We start from the raw sequence: 24,725 nt of genomic DNA, 5'->3' as shown, positions 1-24,725 counted from the left end.
ATCACTACAAACAAAGCTAGTATAGGTGATGGAATTCCAGTTGAGCTCTTTCAAATCCTAAAAGATGATGCTGTTAAAGTGCTGCACTCAGTATGCCAGCAAATTTGGAATACTCAGCAGTGGCCACAGAACTGGAAAAGGTCAGTTTTCATTCCAATCCCAAAGAAAGGCAATGGCAAAGAATGCTCAAACTGCCGCACAATTGCACTCATCTCACATGCTAGTAAAGTAATGCTCAAAATTTTCCAAGTCATGTTTCAGAAGGACAATGGAGAGCACTTTTGAAGATGCAAAGGCTTTAAAGCCAATAATTTGATTATGGGATCAAAGTCATCTCAGAAAATATCTTTTGTTTGTGTAGGCAGTTTTTCTTTTCAGAAGCTGATTTCTCTGTCTTAAGGTGTCTTAACAAAGAAAGAGAGAGAGAGACCTACAGGAATACCTTCTATCTAGCCTCAGTTTGTCTGTGAACTTGAGGTTCTAAGAAATAATGTTTGGTCATCTCAGCTCTCATCCTCACATTCAGTATTATTGCTCTTCTGGAGTGTTTTTGTTTTTTTTTTTTTTTTCCCTCTGTTATTCTGTCTACTTATCAGTGATTAAGCCTGTGGGGAATTTACTTTTTCTTTCCAAGTGTTAATTTTGGAAATGAAATGCATTCATCAAAAGCTGCACACAGAAATGCAGCAATGAACAGTGCAACAGTGTCCTACAGACAGTGAAGCCTGTGGGCAAGGCTTCCACTGTTACCATTGAGAACTGAGACTCGGAGGCAGAGGGCTTTTACTGCAAAGATGTCTGATTGCTTTTTCTCCTCTGTGCCCTGCTGGGTTTAGTTACATAATTTATCCCCGAGAATAATTTTTCCCTGAAAACAGTATCATGTTTTGACAGTGATTGTGAATTACTTTGAAAGGATTTTGTGAAAGGTTCTGTTTCTTTGCTACAGCAAGCTAGGCCAACGTTGGGTTTCCACCATGGCTTAGCATATGGTTAGTTAGTCGTCATAATCAGAATTTGTCACATATTTTTGGATGGCATATAGAGGGACAGGGTTAGATGCTACCTGATTTCAATAGGAAATATTCTCATTAAAGAGGAGAGAAAATTCTAGTCTCACTGATTTCCAGTCCCTCCTCTACCACTTGTAGTTCAGTTATCTTAAAGTTTGGGGGAGGTGTCCTATAGTTCATTAGAAGTAAGAGTCTGCTCTTAGAGAGAGAGACCTGGGATGAGCATGGAGCCTGCGTATTCTTCACTGAGCAAGTAGCTAAATCTCTGTGTATGGATAAGATTGCCAAGAGAGAGGGAAGCATTTTAGGATCCAAGATCAGAAGCTTAGGGCATCCTTGATATTCAGAGAGAAAGCAGAGAGAGAAGGGAAGTACAGAAGACACATAATGAACAGTGAGGACAAGAGAAGGCGATACAGTGGAGACCAGAAGAAGGACCGGTCTCTTCAGTGCAAATGAGAAGGTGAGTCCATGGAAACTTGTTGGTTGATTTGGATTCAGGAGGCATCTGGTGACCCAAGGAGCAGGTTTCAGATGGGATGAGTTAGAGAGCAAAGGGCTGCAATTCCAGGAAGCATGGAGGGAGTTGAGGTGAAGACAGGCTGGAAGGAGTTTGAATGAATCGGGAGAGAGTCCTATCTGGAATGTAGTGTCTGAGAAGCTCTTGCTTGTTGTTTGAGATTTTAGTTTCTGGGAGGGGAGTATGAGTGATGGTGGGTGGTTTTCCCCTCTCTTCCCTTCTTTCCTTCAACAAATGAGGATTGAGACCCTGAGGCACAAGGGTGAGTCAGGCGTGAAGCCCTCCCCTCATGGGTCTTCTCCAGTCCCCCAGGGAAGGAAGACATCCAGAGATTCACCCCTTGATGGCTTTGGAATCCTAATTGTGGGAGCTCTGTGGAGGAAGTCCTGGAAGGCAAACTGGATGTGGAGGCTGGAGGCAGTTAGAGGTGGTCCCGGAGGTGGCAAAGCTTCTTGGAGGTGACCTTTGATCTCAGATGAGAGGGAAAGGCCACTGTGGATGGTGAGGCAGAAGGTGCTGCTGGAAGCAGAGTTCCTGTGTGGGACCCAGTCTTTCTATCATCAGCTGAGAGGGGGGAGGGGAAGGGTCTGGAAGGGCATTGTTCAGCTGTGTTAGTGCACCTGTGTTCAAACTCATTTTTGATGATTTTGTGTATCCTTGGTATATTTGATAAACCTTAGAAGATTCTTGAGCATGTTATTTTCATTACTTCTAAAGTGTTTATTCCATATACTTTCCCTCTAATTCCTTCTACTCCCTTAAATGAAATTTCAGATTAGTTATTTAATATTTTGTGATAGTGATGCCAAGTGTGGCTAAGGAAAACCCTAGATTCTGAGCAGTGGTTTACACTGCAGGGTGGTCCATACCCTCAGGTGATGTCATTCAGAGACCAGATCCCAACAGAGAGGCGATCATGAGTTTGGGCACCATCCTGTACACTGACTCTTACAGCTACCAACCTGTTTAGTCACTTTATATAAGTTGTGGGGCAAATTGGATTGTTCACCAATTCAAAGGATGAAGGAGAGCAGCATAAAAAATTAATTTATGTGGTGTGCTTGCACGTGATAATCACTCATGATGTCAACAGCTTTAAAGTGTGTGGCAGTACAGAGTCCCACAGTCTCCCTTTCCAAGCCCCCATCCCAGCTCTCCCTCTTACCATCTCTGCCCCACAAAGCCACACTCTCCTTTCTGTAAAATGGATAAAAAAAAAAATACCCACTTCCTAAGGTTTGTTGGGAAGACAAAATGAAGTTTATTTTAACATTATTATTCACATAACATCTAAATACATGTTGAGCACTAAGTAATGGGTAATTATTTTTAAAATACCACATATGTGTTTTAGGTAAGTGAAATAGTCTCATGACAATGGAATATGTTATTGCTCATTCACTAAGTCATGTTTGACTCTTTGTGACCCCATGAACTGCAGCATGCTAGACCTTCCTGTCCCTCACTATCTCCCGGATTTTCCCCAAGTTCATGTCCATTGAGTTGGTGATGCCATCCAGCCATCTCATTCTCTGCTGCCCTCTTCTCCTTTTGCCTTTTTGGCAAAATGGCATTATGTTGCATTAAAGTTATTGTCAGAAAAACTTTCCAGGCCCATAAATACTATCTCATGAGTTTGTATCACAGAGATTCTAGGTTTGTAATCCTTGAAGACTTTAATGGATACTTTCTTATGTAGACTCACAGAATAAAAGTTGGTTGTTTTCAAGATAGACCATTGAGCATTAAATATTTGAAATTAATGTAATCTTCATGCAACTTGCCAAAGTCCCAAATAACACTGAGTAAGAAGTCTTAATTATCTACCATTCTTATTAAAATCTTCACCTCCAAAGGGTCTTCCTACTGCTAAAACAAGTGAAAATGAAGGTGAGATGTGGTAGTTAGGTTTAGGCATTTTAATTTTCCAAAAAAAAAGTATGGGGCTGCTCTGAGCCTATGAATTTGCACACAGCTGCTCTCAGCAAAATACCATAATTTACTGAGGAAAACTTAAGTTGCAAAATGCTTATTCCCTACACACCCCTCATTCGGGGAAAAAAAAAAAAAAATCAGCAGCTTGGTGGAGCTGAACTGACTCTTCACGTCCTTCCATGGACACAAAGGACTAATCCTGAGGGCACTTGAGCCACCAATGGTGGCCATGGTGGGACCACCAGGGATTGTGTCATTCCCTCCTCAGCACACACAGAACACACTGGCTGCAGTTTTATGAAGTGAAAATGCCCAAGAAAAAGATGTGAAGGAGGTGTCCTCAGTTATTTACTTTTTTTCCAGAGAGGGGAGCACAGAAGAACATGCCAGTGCATCTGGATATTGAGAAGAAAGCCTGAGACTCAGTGTAATAGGTTATTATGGGTCACTTGCTTTTACAGCCTTTACTTGTCTCAGCACCACTGACTCTTGCATTTCTTTGTGTGGAGATGTCAGGGAATTTGTGTACAGAATATTCCAGCCTCTCCCACTGAACAATGAATTTGTCATTTTGAGATTTCTGTGGTGTGTTGATCCCTTTCCCAATCCCTTCATAAAATCCCCCTTGGGGATGTTTATTTTTAATATATATTTAATGCTGGTCCTTTGTGGATATTTTCTTCCAATCAGTGGCTTGCCATTTATATCCTTAGTGGAGATCACTGTTTAATTTTGATGACGTCTAATGTTTACCTTTTCTTATTCTTTTGTAGTTGATGTTTTTGTATCCTAAGAAATCTTTGCACATCCTTAGAAATGTGAAGATACTATATTCTTCATGCACAATTTACTATGTTCTACCTTTTTAGCTATTGATGCATCTTGCACAATTTTTTGTATGTGAAAGAGTAATTAATGGTTGAAGTTTATTTTTTCTAATTATTCTGGACATATTTGTTAAAGACTTTTATGCACTAAATTAAGGAAATCTGCGTCTGTATAATTCATTTTGTTCCTAAATAGTTGCAGTTTATACCAATATTTTGGTCTTTATACTGCATTTTTAGTTACTGTACATTTTAATAAGAGATAAAACCCATAGTTTAAATTGTCTAACTTTGTACTTCTTTGTCAAGGTTGCTTTGATTATTGTGGATTTTTTACTTTTATGTGTCAATTTTAGAAGGCTTTCAATTTGGTTTTTTTTTCCATTTATTTTTATTAGTTGAAGGCTAATTACTTTACAATATTGTAGTGGTTTTTGCCATACATTGACATGAATCAGCCATGGATTTACATGTATTCCCCATCCCGATCCCCTCTCCCACCTCCCTCTCCACCGGATTCCTCTGGGTCTTCCCAGTGCACCAGGCCCGAGCACTTGTCTCATGCATCCAACCTGGGCTGGTGATCTGTTTCACCATAGATAATATACATGTTTCGATGCTGATCTCTCAAAACATCCCACCCTTGCCTTCTCCCACAGAGTCCAAAAGTCTGTTCTGTACATCTGTGTCTCTTTTTCTGTTTTGCATATAGGGTTATCGTGTCCATCTTTCTAAATTCCATATATATGTGTTAGTATACTGTATTGGTCTTTATCTTTCTGGCTTACTTCACTCTGTATAATGGGCTCCAGTTTCATCCATCTCAGAACTGATTCAAATGAATTCTTTTTAATGGCTGAGTAATATTCCATAATGTATATGTACCACAGCTTCCTTATCCATTAGTCTGCTGATGGGCATCTAGGTTGCTTCCATGTCCTGGCTATTATAAACAGTGCTGCGATGAACATTGGGGTGCACGTGTCTCTTTCAGATCTGGTTTCCTCAGTGTGTATGCCCAGAAGTGGGATTGCTGGGTCATATGGCAGTTCTATTTCAATTTGTTTTTAAATAAAAGCTTGCTGAAAATTGTATTAATATTTCCTTTTAGCTATAGGTTATTTGAGAAATCTGAGTCTTAATAGTGTTGGATCTACAGTTATGAATATATCTCTCTCTCTGCTTATTTAGGTCTTTAATTTTAGAAATATTTTGTAATTTTTATTATAGACACACTTCTCTGGTTAAATTTATTCATGCATATTTGTTTTTTCATAGTATTATTGATTTGGTTTTTTTTAAATTTGTTTATTTATTTATTTTGAATGTACTGGGCCTTCTTTGCTATGTGTGGGCTTTCTCTAGTTGTGGTGAGAGGGGGTGACTAGTTGCTGTGGGTGGACTTCTCATTTTAGTGGCTTTTCCTGTTGCAGAGCATGGATTCTAGGGTGCATTGGTTTCAGTAGTTGTGGCATATGGACTTAGCTGCTCTGCACGTGGATTCTTCCCAAACCAGATATTGAACCCATGTTCCCTGCATTGGCAGGTAGATTCTTAACCACTTGGACCACTAGAGAAGTCTTGTTTCTGATTCCATTATTCACTTGTTTGTTGCTAGTCTATAGAAATATAGTTGACTTATTTGTGAATTAACGTTTCATTGCCTGGAGTTGATGGTGGTATGTTTTTCTTTTTTAATTCTGTAGGATTTTGTCCATATACAATCATGTCAGCTGTAAATAATGACAGTTATGTATCTTCATTTCCAATATTTATGACTTTTATTTCTTTTTCTTGATTTGTTGTTGTGGCTAGAGTTTCCAGTTTGTGTTGAAAAGAATTGGTTAGATCAGATAATTTTGTACTCTTAGGGCAAAATCTTTCAATATTTTTTTCATTACAAATGGTATTAATTACAATTTTTTAGGTAGGTATCTGTTATCAGATTTAAAATGTTTCTTTTAATTTCTCACTTGCCAAAAATTTTACTTTTTAAAAAAGTGAAGAATAGGTATTGAATATTAACAAATATTTCTTCTACATTTCTTCAGATAGTCATATGATTATTTACCTTTACTCTTTTAATGCAAATTATAGTGATTGGTATTTAAAAGTTAAGCTTAAAATTCCTGGAATAGACTTCACTTGGTCATAATGTAGTGTCTTTTTTATGTGTTGCTGTATGTGGTTTGTCAAAAATTTTTGTATCTCTTGTTCATGATGGATATTGGCCTATAAACTGCTTTTATTAAAATATTTTGTCAGCTTTTGGTATCAGAATTATGTAGCCTCATTAAAATACATGGGAAATATTTCCATTTTTAATGGTCAGTTTAATGTAGTCAGTCAGCTTGACCAGACTACATTCCTTAGTTATTCAGTCAAAAAGTGATCTGTGTTTGTAGATTTTTCTTCTTGGAAGTTAGTTCTCTTTTTCATTCAGGTCTTTTGTCATTTATTTGCTCAGTTGTGTCCGACTTTTTGCAACTTCATGGACTGCAGCATGCCAGGCTTTCCTGTCCTCTATCTCCCAGAGTTTGCTCAAACTCATGTCCATTGAGTTGATGATGCCATTGAACCATCTCATCCTCAGTTGCTCCCTTCTCTTCCTGCCCTCAGTCTGTCCCAACATCAGGCTCTTTTCTAATGAGTCAGCTCTTTGCATCAGGTGGTCAAAGTATTGGAATTTCAGATTCAGTATCAGTCCTTCCAATGAATAATCAGCATTTATTTCCTTTGGGATTGACTGGTTTGGTCTCCTTGCTGTCCCAGGGACTCTCAAGAGTCTATTTTTTTCTTATTTTCATTCTTCTACATACTTTAATATGCTGGGTTTTTTAAATTATAAGATGGATGTCAAAACCCTTGACTTTTAGCTTTTTTTAAAGACTTTTTTCTTTTTAAAAAATATTTTAATTTTATTGGAATGTAGTTGATTTACAATGTTGTGTTTGTTTCAGATGTACAGCAAAGTGATTCAGTTATACATACATATATATTCATCCTTTTTTAGATTCTTTCCTCATACAGGTTATCACAGAATGTTGAGTAGATTTCCCTGTGATATAATTTTATTGTGCTCTTCTTTTTAAGGTGTACCTTGTTAAATTAACAAATAAGTGGAATCCAGACTTAAATTTTTTTAATAAGGTTGAACCCTGACAAAAGTGGAAAGGAAGCTATTGATCAATGAGATACACTAAACATGAAGGAAGAAATACACCATGTTTCCCTAAAGTTTCCTGTTGTGCTGGTTAACAAAGTGTGAACCAAACCCCACCATTCACTCTTCAGTAGAATTAGCTATGACTCTCAGTTGGGAGCAGATTGAAGGATACCCAGGTCCCAGAGCTTATGTGGTTGTGAAAAGATCCAAGGGAGCCAAATGAGGGATGAAGAATGTGATTAATATATCCTAAGCAAAGGGAAGGTTTAGAAAAGCTTAGTCTTAGGGTTTGTCTACCCACTCCAGTATTCTGGCCTAGAGAATTCCATGGACTGTATAGTCTATGGGGTGGCAAAGAGTTGGACACGACTGAGCGACTTTCACTTTCACTTTTCAGGGTTTGTATGTGTATGTTTGCACGTGTTAGTTGCTCAGTCGTGTCTGATTCTTTGCAATCTCATGGACTGTAGACTGCCAGCCTCCTCTGTCCATGGGATTCTCCACACAAGATTGATGGAGTGGGGTGCCATTCCCTTTTCCAAGGGATCTTCCCGACACAGGGATTGAACCCAGGTCTCCTGCATTGCAGGCAGATTCTTTACCATCTGTGTCAGCAGGGAAGTCCAAGGTTTGTACACATCTCATCATATAGATAAGATTCACCAATGTTTTATAATGTCCTGATTTAATAGTGTTAAATGAGTTGGGTGATATCAAAGGAAACAGAGTTGGAGTGATCTGAGAACCAGAGCAGTATCTCTAAACTTCCTGAGACATGCAAGCTACTGTATCTGCTTACGTGAAGAGTCAGCACCGACCCTTGGTTACTATTAAGCTTGTGTGCTTAGTCGATCAGTTGTGCCCAACTCTTTACAACCTCATGGACTGTAGTCTGCCAGGCTACATGGGGATTCTCCAGGAAAGAATACTGGAGAGGGTTGCCATGCCCTCTTCGAGGGGATCTTCCTAACCCAGAGATCGAATCCTGGTCTCCCTCACTACAGGCAGATCCTTTACGATCTGAGCCACCAGGGAAGCCCTATCTCAGCACAATATTGGCCTTGGAATTTCTCCTCCAGGTGTATATTGTCATTCTCTGCAAACCAAATAATTTTTCTGAAATGTGAAAAATCACCATTTTCTCTCAAGTGAAAGATTTCACCTAAGAGTTTTCTTATTTGTTAATATGGATTCATAGGCTTTGGATAAAATTTCCCAAATGGTGTGCTACAAAAGGGAAATATATAAAAATAATGATTCTCCTTATACGGGGGACATCAGGACTTGGGTCACTTGCTTCTGGGTCAGTATGCTTCTTTCTACATACCCATCACTGTCTCTGTTCCATAGTGTGACAGAGGTGCAGAAGCATTGGCCATGGGGGTCTGAAATCCAATCAGATGGGGGGATTGTGTGCATACCTTGAATTGGGCTTTTTGGAATTCCTTGGAATATAGGAGAAAGAAATGAGTTTGGCTTCAAGGAATGGATTTATTATGTGTCTATTTTACAATAGAATCTTTTGTTTCCTTCTTCAGATGTTAACTTTTTGCTTAGATACTGTTTTCTCCTTCTATCAACTCCTATAAAGGGTTTGGGATAGCTGGCAATAAAAGGTTCACAAATGTACATACATATAAAAGTAAAAGTGCTCAGTCATGTCCAACTCTTTGTGATGCCATGGACTCTAGCCTGCCAGGTTCCTCTCTCCATGGGATTTTCCAGGCAAGAATACTGGAGTGGGTTGCCATCCTTCTCCAGGGATGGAGAATTTCCTGACCCAGGGACCGAACCTGGGTGTCCTGCATAGCAGTCAGATTCTTTACTGACTGAGTCACCAGGGAAACCTGCTGGGGAGAGCCAAATTTTTGAAGTGGATGAATGTTGTCCCTCAAATGATGCAAGTCTGCTAAACCCCAGTAATTTGGATTTTTTTTATAATTGACATTTTAGTAGGGTTTTGTTTTGTTTTGTTTTGTTTTGTTTTGGGGCAAACAACAATGGCAAGCCAAGTGACCTAAAAGCTAGACAAAGAAGAAGCTGGAAGGACCCCTTCCCATGAACCTGAAGGTTGTAATGTGGTGGGATGCACAGTCAAGCCAGTGGCTATAAGAAATCGTTTTCTGTAGGTCTAATAGGAGAGAGGTCAGACAGCTCTATTTGTCTCCACTTACGATTAGAATTTATTCCTTCAGAACTCCATCCTCTTCACTCTGAGTTTTCTTTTGATACCACAGCAGAGGCGGGGAGAAACAGGAAAAGCACGTGGATCTTTATCCAGATCATGCAGTTTGCTTCCCAAGGGCTCCTGCCCACAGAGTCAGTTCTGGTTGTTTGTTCCTTCTGCCTGAAGCTGTGACTTTGGGATTCCCTCAGTACAAACTACTCCTCTCTTTCTCCAGGATAAGCAATACCTTCCTGGGAAACTTTAGGACAATCATACCCGGCCAACCTCATATTTCTTATCTGTAAGGAACAACCAGTGTTAACTAAGACAAGCATCTCAGTCTTCTCATCCCAGGTCCCTTTTGGTCAAAATTTCAATCAACTGTGATTACTGCCTGCAAATCATCCATGCCATTCTTTCTATTTGTTAGACACACTTATAAAATCAGTCTTAAGTCTTAGAATTGTCTAAAAATATTTGGGTATTCTTCCCTGTGTTTCCCCAGAACCCTGTGCATATCACCATGCATCTGTATCCATCTGAGATCATAAACTTCAGAGGCCTTGATCCAGACTGGGTGAATCTGCAAATCCCTACCACCTGACCCCACTTTCATAGCAGACAGACACTAAATGTTGATTGTATTCTTATTGCCTGATATGGTCCACCAGGGTATCATACTTTTCCTGATAAAGATGGATGCTTAAATCAGCATCAACCAATGATTTCATTTTTTTATTCTGCCTGCTGTCTTTTTAGAACAAAATTATTTCCCAAGAGAAAATCATCTCACGGGATAATGTGATAATTAAGAAAATGTTCATGAAACTCAGCAGAGAGCCTTACACACAGTACACACATTGTAAATGGAATCTGGTATTGTTATAATCATTACCCTTTGGAATGGGCATTTTAAATACTTAGTATAATGATAGAAAGATGGCTGTGAGTTGGAAGTAAGCTTGAATATGTGATAGTGGCTCATGGGCTTCCCAGCTCCATGACTTAGGCTTTTCGGTCTCCAACAAGTTGCTTTTCCTCTCCCTGTGCCTCACTGTCTCTATTTGTAAAATTAGATAATACTGTTACTAGATATGATACACTGAATTTGTAATTAACCACTTCTTTATCCCTACATATATAGCTGAGGCGTCTGGATTCCTCATCTGTGATACATGCTCACTTATCTCTCTAGTAACACCTGCTGACTCCTGATAGTTTGAGATGCAACTCCTACTCTCTGAATCTCAAATATTCTCATCTGTTAAAAGTAGTAATGCCTTATTAAAAAAAGGTAATAATGCCTGCTTCATGGGGCCACTGAGTGTATCACAAGAACTGATACCTAGAAAGTTCTTATCAGAGTAATTGGTGCATGTAATAAACATCATTAGGACCACCTATAATTTTATTCCTTTGGAAAGGAAAGCATTCCCTGCTGTTTCAACAAGTTTCAAGGAAAGGAGTTTAATCCTAACAAATCAATGAAGTTTATCTTTGAAATGTATCCTTGACATGAAGGCCTCTGTATTTCACTATTTCAGACATTTCTACTTGTGATTGGTGTGGTGGGCATGATGGTGGCTGCAGTTCCTTGGACTGCTATTCCTGTGCTTCCCCTTGGCATCGTTTTTTTTGTTCTTCGGCGATATTTCTTAGAGACGTCACGAGATGTGAAATGCCTGGAATGTACAAGTGAGTACCAGGGCTCTCAGGTTGGGAGGGCAGTGCAGGCTGTCTTCCATTCATACTGCAATTAACCAGACCCCTGAAATTCTGTAGACTCTCTTGTGGAATTTCTCACTGTTAAATTAGGTGATTGAAAGTTATGGCTCCTGAGAGTAGATTTGACAAATGCCTTAAGGCAAATGGAGCTGGTGGTTGGTCAGCTGCATTTTGCATTTTAGCCCAAGGAGGACAGATGTGAGCACCACGAGGACAGGGACCATTTCTGTGTTATTCATGATATACATCCTTACATAGGGTATCCACTCTATTAATACTATTCTTAAAAGTATCTTATCATGTTGAAACTAATGTAGAAGGAAAATAGAGAATTTTTCTTCTCCTAAGGTTACCAGAAATGACAAGAAAAGGAAAAGAGACCTCAGGAAACATATGTCAGAAGTAATATATTTGAAAAATACATTATTTAACATGCTCAAGTAAGTTGCAATTGTTAAATGTATTGAAAAGATGTGTGTTGGTCACTCAGTCATGTCTGACTCTTTGTGACCACATGGACTGTAGCCCACCAGACTCTTCTGTCCATGGAATTCCCCAGACAAGAATACTGGAGTGGGTAGCCATTCCCTTCTCCAGAAGATCTTCCTGACCCAGGGATTGAACCCAGGTCTCCTGCGTTGTTGGTGGATTCTTTAATGTCTAAGCCACCAGGGAAGCCCTATTGAAAAGGTCAGCCCTGTTATTTTCAGGTTTGCTCTTTGTCATTGTCAGGATTTGGGGTGACACCACACTGTTTGTGTATGCCTCTCTCAAAGCTATTCATATAAATGATGCTGAAAATAATTCCCTAGCAGGACACAGGAGGGGGATCTATTCAGTATGCATTTACTTAGTTGATTACTCCATTCAGCTTCCTAGTTTTAGAATAATGGGGAACAGGGACATCCCTGGTTGTCCTGTGGGTAAGACTCTGTGCTTCCACTGTGGGGGCCACCACTTCAGTCCCTGGTTGGGGAACTAGATCCTGCAAGGTGCAGCAAAAAAACAGAATAATGGGGAACACATTTTATGATTAGTCTATTCTACAGGTAATCACAGATGATGAAATAATCAAATTTCTCTTATTAATACATGCATTTCATCAATATTAAAACAAAAATAGGGAAAATAGATTGTTATATATTTTTTAAAATTTATAAAAACAATAGCCAAAAAGTAAGGAGAGAATATGTTGTATCAGAGACCTCAATCATGAATAATTATTGCAAATTAATACCAACTTAACCTTCTAGAAACCAAGTCAAGAACAGACGCATATTGAGTCTCATGGTTCTCTATATCTACTAAGTGGAAAAAAATCTCAGTTCATCCAGTCAAAGGAGTTTTTTATTGTGGCATTTGTATGTTATGTTTTTAATAATAAACACTTGAGGTACTTATCTTTATTTGCAAAAAGGGTAGTGATTATCAGTTTCATAAATGCTGTAGAAGACATTTTCACTCATCAAGAGAAGCAGCTAACCTCCTGTGAGGTCGAGTTTGGCGAGGTGCTTTGATGGATGGGGAGCAATAGAGTCCAGGTGTGTGTGACGTTCTACCTGTATCACTCAGTAGGATGGTAGGACCTGGGGAGGCAGAAGAGGAAGTGATGAGCTCCATCCAGTCTTCAGTGTAGACAAGGCTTCAGACATTTTATGGTTTGAGGCCAATCATGAAATAGAGTCACTCAAAAATCTTGTTGCAAAGCAGGTCTCTGGTACATTGATAACTGAATGATTATACTGTATACCTGAAACTAGCACATTATTGTAAATCAACTATACTTCAATATGTTTTTTAGAAATTGTGAACAATTTCCACCTGGGGAGATGCCAGAAAAATTTGGAGGGGGACATGTTTGAGAAGATCTTGATGAAAGAACAAGAATTTCTTGATCTAAATCTAGCTGTGATTTGAATTTGATCAAAGATTGTTTCAAAGAGAATCTCTCATTCCCAGGTCATTAAAGTGAAGCTTGGTGTGAGCAGGAGTTTAGGGTCACATGGAGGATTCCCTTTGGTGGGACGTGTGACCACACAGCCCGGGAGGCAGTGGTTTCCTCGCCTCCAGCCTCCCTGACTTTCTCTGTTGTGTGTCTGTCTCTGCTTCCCCAGCGCAGAGCCCGATGTTTTCCCACTTAGCATCTTCTCTCCGGGGACTCTGGACCATCCGGGCGTACAAAGCTGAACAGAAATTTCAGGAAGTGTTCAACTCACACCAGGATTTGCACTCAGGTCTGTAAGTTTCCGGAGATGATTTCTAAGGATGGGATGTGGTCCCTTCTGAGGCTGACTCCCTCTCAGGTGGCCTGGCTGGCCAGTCCCTCTCTCTGTGTCACCCGCACATCCCCCTCTGCACACCTGCCTCCCCCACCCCTTCTTCCCTGGCATCCCCTGCTTTTCTCCCCTGACTGGCTTGCATTGTTCTTGCGTCACTGTGCCCTGTGGACTTCTGTCTCTTTAGGGCAAGAGTCAGCAAACTTCTCTTTCTTGTGAAGATCCAGATAGAAAATATTTGTGTGTAGGCTTTGTGTGCTATACCGTGTCTGTTGCAACTACTCATCTTTGCTGTTGTAGCACAAAGACAGGCAAAGATAATACATCAGCAAATGGCAGTACCTGTGTTCCAATAAAACTTTATTTTCAGAACCAGGTGGTGGCTGTTTTTGCCCTCCAGGATGTGGTTTGCTGACTCTTTTCAGAGCATGGAGGGTGGTAGATGTGATTGAGGAAATAATTTCCTGATTTGCCACCCGCTTGATAATGTTTTTATCAGTGAAGTTTTTTTTCCCTAGGTAGAAAATTCAGAATTTCCTCTAACTCTATAAAATCCAAGCCAAACTTTCCAATAATTTTTATATTTTGAAGATAAAAATGGCATTTTGAAAGTCACATGCAGATCCTATTAGCTGATGGTCATATAGACACTGGCTCCTAAGAATAAACACTACAGGGCCCTGTAGTGAGGGCAGAAGGTGCTGGAAACAGTGTGAGCTGTGCTCTCTGCTGTCAGAGAGCTGGGAGCAGTTGGCCCTGTGAGAGGATGATCTTCAGGTTGAGGCCCAGCACTGCAGGAAATGCACCAATGAGACGATTTTCCATCTTCCTTCTTGTGATCATATTTCTGTTGATAACCTGTGGGTTGACATTTTCAGTGCATGCTTCCTGGACTGATTCCTGTGTGTCCCATATGTTGTCTTGTGTTTGAACCTAGTTCTCTGGAATCTTCAGGTTCTTTGGGTGTGTAACTTTGCTGTCCTATCTGTGTAAAATCTTCTAAAGCTCAACTGAGAAAATGCTGTCCCAAATGAGAAGCAGCTAACATGGTTTTTCTGTTTATGTATTACACTTATTATGGTTCACAAATCCAGAGGCTTGGTTCCTGCTTTTGACAATGTCCCGATGGCTCGCTGTGTATCTAGATGTCATCTGTGCCATCTTTGTCACTGTTGTTGCCTTTGGGGCCCTGATCCTGGTAGAAAGTAAGTACAGATGTGAATATTTGTGGTCTGTTGACATTTTATAGCTTTGTTTGTCATTATTAAACTCTTGTCATCTTGTCTAATATATATTATTTGGTTCTAATGAGTTGTATTAAAGTGTCTGCAGTATGTGACTCCACAGTGTGGTCAATGTGAAATCATTTGTATATTGATGAGAACTTTTATCTTCTTTTTTATTTACTTATTTATTTACAGTAGATCCTTGTTGAGACCTTTTTTAAAAAAATTGATTGGCATATGGTTGAGTTACAGTGTGTTAGCTTCAGGTGTATAGCCAAGTGAATCTGTTATACATATATCCACTTTTTTAAAGATTCTTTTTCCATACCCCATAAACATTGGGTTACATGTATTTTTTGGTAATTTACATTTTGATTAATACTTTAAATGAATTGTCATTTAGAAGAGAATTTCTGTTTTTGACTTTAGGAATCTTCATGAGCAAAGACCAGGTATGAACATGCCTGCTCCAGCAGACCTGTGGTGCCTTGGGCCCCTGCTTTGGCTCAATCAGGCCATTCTTTCATTTTTATTTTAAGTTTAATTGAGGTATAGTTCATTTACACTGTTGTCTTAGTTTCTGATGTATAGCAAAATGAGTCTGCTATACATATACATATACACATTCTTTTTTAGATTCTTTTCCCATATAGATCATTACAGAGTTCTCTGTACTTTAGTTTCTTATTACTTATCTGTTTTAATATTTTATATATAGTAGTATGTATGTGTCAGTCCCAGTCTTCCAATTTATCCTTCCCCTCTCTTATTCCCTGGTAACCATAAGTTTATTTTCTACATCTGTTACTCCTGTTTTGCAGATAAGTTCGTTTGTAGCCTTTGTTAGATTCCACATATAAGCAATATCGTATTCTATTTTTCTCTGTCCAACTTACTTAACTCAGTTTGAAAATCTCTAGGTCCAGCCATGTTGCTGCAAATGGCATTAATTTGCCCATTGTTATGGCTGGGTAATATTCCATTGCATGTATGGCACCACATCTTCCTTATTCATTGGTCTGTTGATGGACATTTAGGTTGCTTCCATGTCCGGGCATTGTAAATAGTGCTACAGTGAACATAAGGGTGGATGTATCTTCTGGAATTATTATTTTCTCTGGATAAATGCCTAGGAGTGGGATTGCTGGATCATATGGTAGCTCTATTTTTAGTTTTTAAGGAAACCTCCATATTGTTCTCCATTAGTGGCTGTACCAGTTTACATTCCCACTAACAGTGTGGGAGGGTTCCCTTTTCTCCACATCATCTTCAGTATTTACTGTTTATAGACCTTTTAATGATGGTCATTCTGACTGGTGTGAGGTGAGAACTCACTGTAGTTTTTTGCTTTCTTTTTTCCATTTTTTCCACTGTAGTTTTGATATACATTTTGCTAATAATTAGCAAAAAAGATGTTGACCATCTTTTCATGTGCTTTTTGGCCATCTGTATGTCTTCTTTGGAGAATGTCTGTTTTAATCTTCTGTCCTTTTTTTTTTTTCTAATTTTGTTGTTTATTTATTTATTTATTTGATATTGAACTGCATGGACTGTTTGTATATTTTGGAGAGTAATCCCTTGTCAGCCACTTCATTTGCAAATATTTCCCCCCCATTCTGCAGGTTGTCTTTGGTGTTTTTTATGGTTTTATTTGCTCTGCAAAAGCTTTTAAGCTTAATTGTCTTTTCACCTTACTTATAGTTTCCTTTGTAGTGCAAAAGCTTTTAAGTTTCATTAGGTCCCATTTGTTTAGTTTTGCTTTTATTTCCAATATTCTAGGAGGTGGGTCATAGAGGATCTTGCTGTGATTTATGTCGGAGAGTGTTTTGCCTATGTTCCCCTCTAGGAGTTTTATAGTTTCTGGTCTTACATTTAGATCTTTAATCCATTTTGAGTTTATTTTTGTGTATGGTGTTAGAAAGTGTTCTCGTTTCATTCTTTTACAAGTGGTTGACCAGCTTTCCCAGCACCCTATCCAAAAGTTTACAAGCAATAAATGCTGGAGAGGGTGTGGAGAAAAGGGAACCCTCTTACACTGTTGGTGGGAATGCAAACTAGTACAGCCACTATGGAGAACAGTGTGGAGATTTCTTAAAAAACTGGAAATAGAACTGCCATATGACCCAGCAATACCACTCCTGGGCATACACACTGAGGAAACCAGATCTGAAAGAGACACGTGCACCCCAATGTTCATCGCAGCACTGTTTATAATAGCCAGGACATGGAAGCAACCTAGATGCCCATCAGCAAATGAATGGATAAAGAAGCTGTGGTACATATACACCATGGAATATTACTCAGCCGTTAAAAAGAATTCATTTGAACCAGTTCTAATGAGATGGATGAAACTGGAGCCCATTATACAGAGTGAAGTAAGCCAGAAAGATAAAGAACATTACAGCATACTAACACATATATATGGAATTTAGAAAGATGGTAATGACAACCCTATATGCAAAACAGAAAAAGAGACACAGAAGTACAGAACAGACTTTTGAACTCTGTGGGAGAAGGTGAGGGTGGGATGTTGCGAAAGAACAGCATGTATATTATCTATGGTGAAACAGGTCACCAGGCCAGGTGGGATGCATGAGACAAGTGCTCGAACCTGGTGCACTGGGAAGACCCAGAGGAATCGGGTGGAGAGGGAGGGGGGAGGGGGGATCGGGATGGGGAATACGTGTAAATCTATTGCTGATTCATGTCAATGTATGACAAAACCCACTGAAAAAAATAAATTAATTAATTAAAAAAAAGAAAAAAAAAAAGCTTTTAAGCTTAATTGGGTCCTGTTTGTTTATGTTTTATTTTATTTTCATTACTCTAGGAGGTGGGTAAAAACAAAGCTTGCTGAAATTTATGTCAGAGAGAGTTCTCCCTATGTTTTCACCTAAGTATTTTGTAGTGTCTGGTCTTACATTTATGTCTGTAATCCATTTTGAGTTTATTTTTGTGTATGGTGTTAGGGAGTGTTCTAATTTTATTCTTTTACATGTAGCTGTCCAGTTTTCCCAGCAACACTTATTGAAGAGACTTGTCTTTTCTCCGTTGTATATTCTTGCTTCCTTTGCCATAGGTGACCACAGATGCATGGGTTTATCTCTGGGCTTTTGTCCTGTTCCATTGATCTATATTTCTGTCTTTGGTGCCAGTAGCATACTGTTTCAATTACTGTAGCTTTGTAGTATGGTCTGAAGACAGGGAGCCTGATTCCTCCTAGCTTCATTTTTCTTTTTTGTTTTTCTCAAGATTATATTGGCTATTCATGGTATTTTGTGTTTCCAACAAAATGTAAATTTTGTTCTAATTCTGTGAAAAATGCCTTTGGTAATTTGATAGGAATTGCATTGAATATGTAGATTGCTTTGAGTAGTTTGCTTGTTTGTTTGTTTACAGTAGGTCTTCACTGAGATCTTTTACCTTTTTATCTTTCTTTGAATGGGTTGAGGTCTACATAACTGTAGCAGGATGACCTTCTGAACATCCCAGGTGGTGTCCTGTAGTTGCATGGAGAGAACCAGGTTTACTGTTAAGCTTTCTGTACAGCTTAGGTTTTAGGTTTTAGCTTTTGGGCTACTTGGATCTGTTGGTTGTAGGGGTCTCTTGTACTGGGGTGAGAAAGATTCTCTGTAGTAAAAACAGTATCCTCACTGTTGTGTGGGTCCCAGATGAGCAGTAGTTGGAATGTGTGGCATGAATTCACCATCCCTCACTATTCCATAGCGATAACCCTGAATCACAGTCTTTGATAATGAAAAATGAGAGTAATATTTTAGATTTAAAAGCAGTAGCTCTTAGAACCCATTGCCTTGTTTTTGTGGTTTCAACTGCAGCTACATTGGATGTAGAAAGTGAAATTGCATAATGATAATTGAAGCATAAGGACAAAAACCTGAACAATGACATCCTCACCTGTATTATACTGGCAAGTGTATCTCAATCCAGGTAGGATTAATATGATAAAGGACAAAAATGAAAAGGACCTAAAAGAAGCAGAAGAGATTAGGAAGAGGTGGCAAGAATACACAGAAGAACTGCAAAAAAGATCTTAATGACATGGATAATCACAATAGTGTGGTCACTCACCTAGAGCAAGACATCCTGGAGTGTGAAGTCATGTGGGCCTTAACTTCAAAGCATTACTAGAAACAAAGCTCATGAAGATAATGGAATTCCTGTGAGCAATTTAAAATCCTAAAAGATGATTCTGTTGAAGTGCTACACTCAATATACCAACAAATCTGGAAAACTCAGCGGTGGCCACGGGATTGGAAAAGGTCAGTTTTCATTCCAATCCCAAAGAAAGCCAATGCCAAAAAATGTCCAAACTATCAACAATTGCACTCATTCTGTGTGCTTGTAAGGTTATACTCAAATTCCTTCAAACAAGACTTCAACACTACATGAACCAGGAACTTCCAGCTGTATAACCTGGGTTTAGAAAAGGCAGAGAAACCAGAGATCAAATTGCCAACATTCATCAGATCATGGAGAAAGCAAGGGAATTCCAGAAAAAAACATCTGCTTTGTTGACTATGTGAAAGGCTTTAACTGTGTGGATCACAACAAACTGTTGTAAATTCTGAAAGTGATAGGAATACCAGACCACCTTACCTATGTCCTGGGAAACCTGTATGCAGGTCAAGAAGAAACAGAAGTGGACGTGGAACAATGGAGTGGTTCAAAATTGGGAAAGGAATATGACATAGCTGCATATTGTCACTGTGTTTATTTAACTTATTTGCAGAATACATCTTGCAAAATGCCGGGCTGGATGAAGCACAAGCTGGAATCAAGATTGCTGGGAAAAATATCAGTAACCTCAGACATTCAGATGATACCACTCTAATGGCAGAAAGTGAAAAGGTACTAAAGAGCTTCTTGATGAAAGTAAAAGAGCAGAGTGAAAAAGCTGGCTTAAAACTCAACATTCAGAAAACTAAGATCATGGCATCTGGTCCTATCTGGGGATTAATTGAAAGCAGTGACATATTTTTTCTTGGGTCCAAAAATCACTGCTAATTGTGACTGCAACCATGAATGAAAAGATGTTTGCTCCTTGGAAGGAACGCTATGACAAATCTAGACAGAATATTAAAAAGCAGAGAAATCACTTTGCCAACAAAGGTCCGTATAGGGAAAGCTGATTTTTTTTCCAGTAGTCATGTAAGAGTTGTCAACAGATTAATGTGTTGGGCCATTAAGAAGGCTGAGGGCTGAAGAATTGACGCTTTCAAGCTGTGGTGTTGGAGAAGACTCTTCAGAGTCCCTTGGGCTGTTTGTAAAGAGATCCACCCAGTCCATCCTAAAGGAAATCAGTCCTGAATATTCACTGGAAGGACTGATGCTGAAGCTGAAGCTCCAATACTTTGATCACCTGATGCAAACAGCTGACTCGTTAGAAAAGACTCTGATACTGGGAAAGATTGAAGGCAGGAGGACAAGGGGGTGGCAGAGGATGAGATGGTTAGATAGAATCACCAGCTCAATGGACATGAATTTGAGCAAACTCTGGGATAATGAAGGACAGGGAAGCCTGGCATGCTGCAGTTCATGGCGTCACAGAGTCAGAGATGACTTAGTGACTGAACAACAACTTTATTAGTTCTTTCTAAATTCATAATATTTTAAAAATTTTACTTATTCGTTTGGCTGTACTGGGTCTTAGTTGGGGCATATTGGATCTTCAGTCTTAGTTGTGACAGGCACGACTTTAGTTCCAGCAAGTGAACTCTTAGTTGTGGCATGTGACATGTAGTTCCCTGACCAGGGATCAGACCCAGGCCCTGTGCACTGGGATCTTGGAGTCTTAGCTATTGGACCACCAGGGAAGTCCCTCATAGTGTTGTTGTTTTTTTAACTGTATTATTGTCTCATACAACAGAAGTAATATTATGAGTAATGCTATCATTACATGCAAATGAAGTAAATATTATAAAGGAATCTTCTCACTACTATATATAAAATAGATAACTAAAAAGGACCTACTATATAGCACAAGGAACTCTATTTAATACTCTGTAATGATGAATATGGGAAAATAATTTAAGAACAGCAGATTATATATATGTCTGACTAATTCACTTTATACATGAAACTAACACAACTTTGTAAATCAATGATACTCCAATAAAAATCATAAATATAAAGGAGTCTTCCTTGTAAAGTGACAGAAGGACCTGTATGACGGGTTGAGGAGGAGACTGACTTTATTCCTCTTCTTCCTCATTTAGTTTTGACTCCCGGGCAGGTTGGCCTGGTCCTGTCTCTTATGCTCACACTTACGGGGATGTTCCAGTGGTGCGTCAGGCAAAGTGCCGAAGTTGAGAACATGGTGATATTTACTTTTTTGTTCTTATCCTTTTCAGGTCTCCTTGCTGTTATATGGCATAAAAACAATTCTTATGTAAAGTAATAAAACTGTTCTTTTAATTAATTTTACAAAGTTTTTTACATTCTCCTCCATCTGCTTAAGGGCTTCCCTGGTGGCTCAGATGGTAAAGAATCTGCCTGCAATGCAAGAGCCACAGGAGACTCAGGCTTAATCCTTGGTTTGGGAAGATCCCCTGGAGAACGGGATGGTTACCCCCTCCAGTATTCTTGTCTGGAGAATCCCCATGAACAGAGGAGCCTGGCAGGCTACAGTCCATGGGGTTGCAAAGTCGACTGAGCAACTTTCACTTTCACATTCCATGTGCTTAAAGTTAATGTAGAATAAAATATATACATATTTTTTCTCAGTCATATGTATGCCTTGTCAGAAGGTTTTATATTCATCACAAACTGTCTTCAAATACAATAAATGTCTCTGTAGGAGGGAGGTTCTGAAATTCTGGAGACAATATAAACTAATTTCTTAGCAGTTTGTTTATATTTGTTTCTTAATTGACAATTCCTCATTTTTGGTAAAAAGACTCCAGTATTTTGAGATTTATTTAATTACTATGTTCCTCCACCGCTCCCCCCCCCCCATTTTATCATTTATTCTCTTGTGCATTGAACACCTGAATTTGCTGCTGGCCCTTCTTCCTGGTAGGATAGGCTCCTTCTCAGAGTGTGCTCTCAAGGGTATGGAGTCATGATTATTTAGGAGGCCTTAATCAATATGTAAATTATACATTTTTGAATATTTGTACCTCCTCCTAAAGGGAGAAAAACAATAAAAATGAAGTCTTTCCATTTCTTTCTTCTAACAGATTAGAAAGTGACTGATTATTAAAATGAGGTTTGGTGACCGTCCAGTTCTGCTCATCTGTAACACGTGGCCCTTCTGTAGCCACACATACTGATTGCTGTCCATAAGTATTCTTTTCTTTGAAAAAAACTCTTTATTTTTATTCAGATATGAAAGGTGGATCGATAAAATTTTACCGTTCATTTCTCTAATTCCTTTACTTTTAATATAAAATTGAAGGAAGTAGTCATAAGTAAAATGTTGAAGATGATTAACAAGTTTGCAAATCATCCAAGGCCTCATCAGACTCCTACCTCTGTCCTTTGTGGATGCTGAGACCTGGGATGTTCTGAACCATAGACAAGCAGGTTTCATTTACAGTCTCTGATCATCCATAAACAAGACCCTCTGATAGTAACTCATGTGATGTCATACGTGTTTCAGATGATTTCAGTAGAAAGGGGGATTGAATACACAGACCTTGAGAAGGAAGTACCCTGGGAACTTGAGAATCATCCACCACCATCCTGGCCCAACAACGGAGAGATTTACTTTAACAATGTGAACTTCAGGTATAAGTCGGATGGGCCTCTGGTATTGAAGTATAAAGAAGGATCGATTGATGCAAGACAAAAGGTTAGTTTAATCCATTTGCCTCTTTAAAATCCAGCTAAAGATTTAGCACCACATCTGCTCTTGGCTTTCTTCTCAGTGTGTCAAGGAGACTGTTTGCTCCTAATGGATGCAGATTAGATCAGTGACATTGTAGGTGAATCTTTCTTGGAAACTGACCGTGGAATGGGTATACCAAGAAATTTTTCCCCTGTGTTGTGAGCTCCCTCATGGTGGTTGATGGACTCCGGGACCCGGGGCTCCATTTTAACCCGACCCAGGACACTGTATGTGACACCTGATTATTCATACAAAGTCTGGGATGTCAACCTTGTCTTCCTGGCCCTAACTCTCCAACATCTCATTCCTTTTCATTCTTTCTTGTTTGTATTTCTGAGATCTCCTCCTCCTCCCATGGTGCCCTCTGATTGCAGCCTCCTTCTCTGTCCCTTAGCCCTTCCTGTAGCCTTGTCCTCCACTCATCCAAACTGAGCTGCCAGCCCCCTGCCCTACCCCCACAGACTGCTTCTTTCTTTAGCACAGATCTGATCCTTACTGGGCTGGCTGAGCTGCTGCTGGAACCATAGCATAGCCTCAGGGGCCATGAGGTGACCTTGTGTCCACCAGAGAAGAGTCTGAATAACGACCCAGTCAGGAGTGAGGAACCAGGGCCTCAGATTGAGGCAAGGTCTAGAGATTGGCTCAAAGTCAAAAGCAAATTGAAGGGAGCAGAGAAGATTCACTTAAGAGACGGCAGAGAGGTTTGTGACCTGGACCTGCCAGCATTTATGTCTGCTGGTGATGTTCCTTCCACACTCAGCTTGGGGCCCTCAGCTGGGGCCAGGACAATCTTGAAGAAGAGACTAGGCCAGAACAGACAAGGTGTTAGGAGCTCTTCTCCACCTCCCTCTGACATACAGACGTACATCTGCACTCGGATTGTGTGTAGGTTCTCCCAAGCGCCACGTCCTCCCTGTTCCCAGTGCACACACTGGCCCTCTACCTCAGAGACCCTTCCCCTCCATCATCTGGATGCTGAAATTCTCCTCATTTTCTGAGTCAACTCTAATGCATCTTCGAGACACTTGGTTTAATATACCCATATATATGCTAATATATATATTTAATATACATACTTAGTATACTATATACTTAATGTACTAACATACACTTAATATACTAATATATATATGTGTATATATATATACACTGATATATATATATATATACACTAATATACCCTTAGTGTTTTATATATTCTTTTAAGATAGCATTTATGGTACACCTGTGTTCATAGCAGCCAAAAGTTGGGAGGAACTAAATCCTTACAATGAAGTATTATTCAGCCTTAAAAAGAAAATTCTTACCTATGGATAAACCTTGATGACATCTTGCTAAATGAAATAAGCCAGACACAAAAGGAATGAATACTCTGATTCCTAGAGTAGTCAAATCCAAGAAAACAGGAAATAGGATGGTGGTCTCCAGGGACTGGGGGAGGGGAAATGGGGAGTTGTTTGTTAATGGGTAAGAATTTCAGTTTTACAGGCAAAAAAAACATATCTTGAACTTGGTTGCACACCATGTGAATGTACTGAACACCAAACTGTCCACTTAAAAATGGTTAAGTGGTTACATTTTATGTTATGTGAATTTCATCATAATTAAAATAAAAGATAGCACCTGTGGCATGCTTTGTAATTTGGGGTCTGTATCTCATAGAACCTTAGGGTTTTTAAAGTCAGGAAGCATCTTGTTTTCATTTTTGTTCCCAGAAAGTGGCATTCTGCAGGGCACAGAGAGGGTGCTGAGGGCCTGCTGGTTGTGAGGGTGAGCGAGTTACACAGGTGTGAGCAAGCAGGAACCAACACACACACACACACACATGCACGCGCGCGCGCGCACACACACACACACACACAACTCTGTAAATAACTGAAAGAATGGCTGTTTAAAACTCTTACCACCCCAGACCCATCTAATGACTGTAGCTGTAATTTAATGAATGAAACCCTTGTAACATGAAAGAATATTCAACTTAATGCCCCAATGCTGCCCAGGGAGCAGTTTCAGTTAGTCAC

General features: G+C 39.4%; 2 protein-coding genes across 2 annotated transcripts in view; both read left to right on the top strand.

Annotated features, from left to right (window-relative positions):
- Positions 1-22,827, top strand: part of LOC122686755 (ATP-binding cassette sub-family C member 4-like) — a 105,046-nt gene extending 82,219 nt beyond the window's left edge. The window contains 5 exon segments of the mRNA XM_043891996.1: positions 11,173-11,323; positions 13,468-13,587; positions 14,724-14,834; positions 21,092-21,192; positions 22,477-22,827. Of these exon segments, the coding sequence (XP_043747931.1) occupies positions 11,173-11,323; positions 13,468-13,587; positions 14,724-14,834; positions 21,092-21,192; positions 22,477-22,695 (702 nt within the window). The 3' untranslated portion in view covers positions 22,696-22,827.
- Positions 1-24,725, top strand: part of LOC122686751 (ATP-binding cassette sub-family C member 4-like) — a 2,082,459-nt gene that overhangs the window by 1,847,112 nt on the left and 210,622 nt on the right. The gene's annotated exons all lie outside the window — the stretch shown is intronic.

The sequence above is a fragment of the Cervus elaphus genome, chromosome 30, assembly GCF_910594005.1.
Source record: "Cervus elaphus chromosome 30, mCerEla1.1, whole genome shotgun sequence".
NCBI lineage: Eukaryota > Metazoa > Chordata > Mammalia > Artiodactyla > Cervidae > Cervus > Cervus elaphus.
This window is presented reverse-complemented; position numbering and strand designations above follow the sequence as displayed.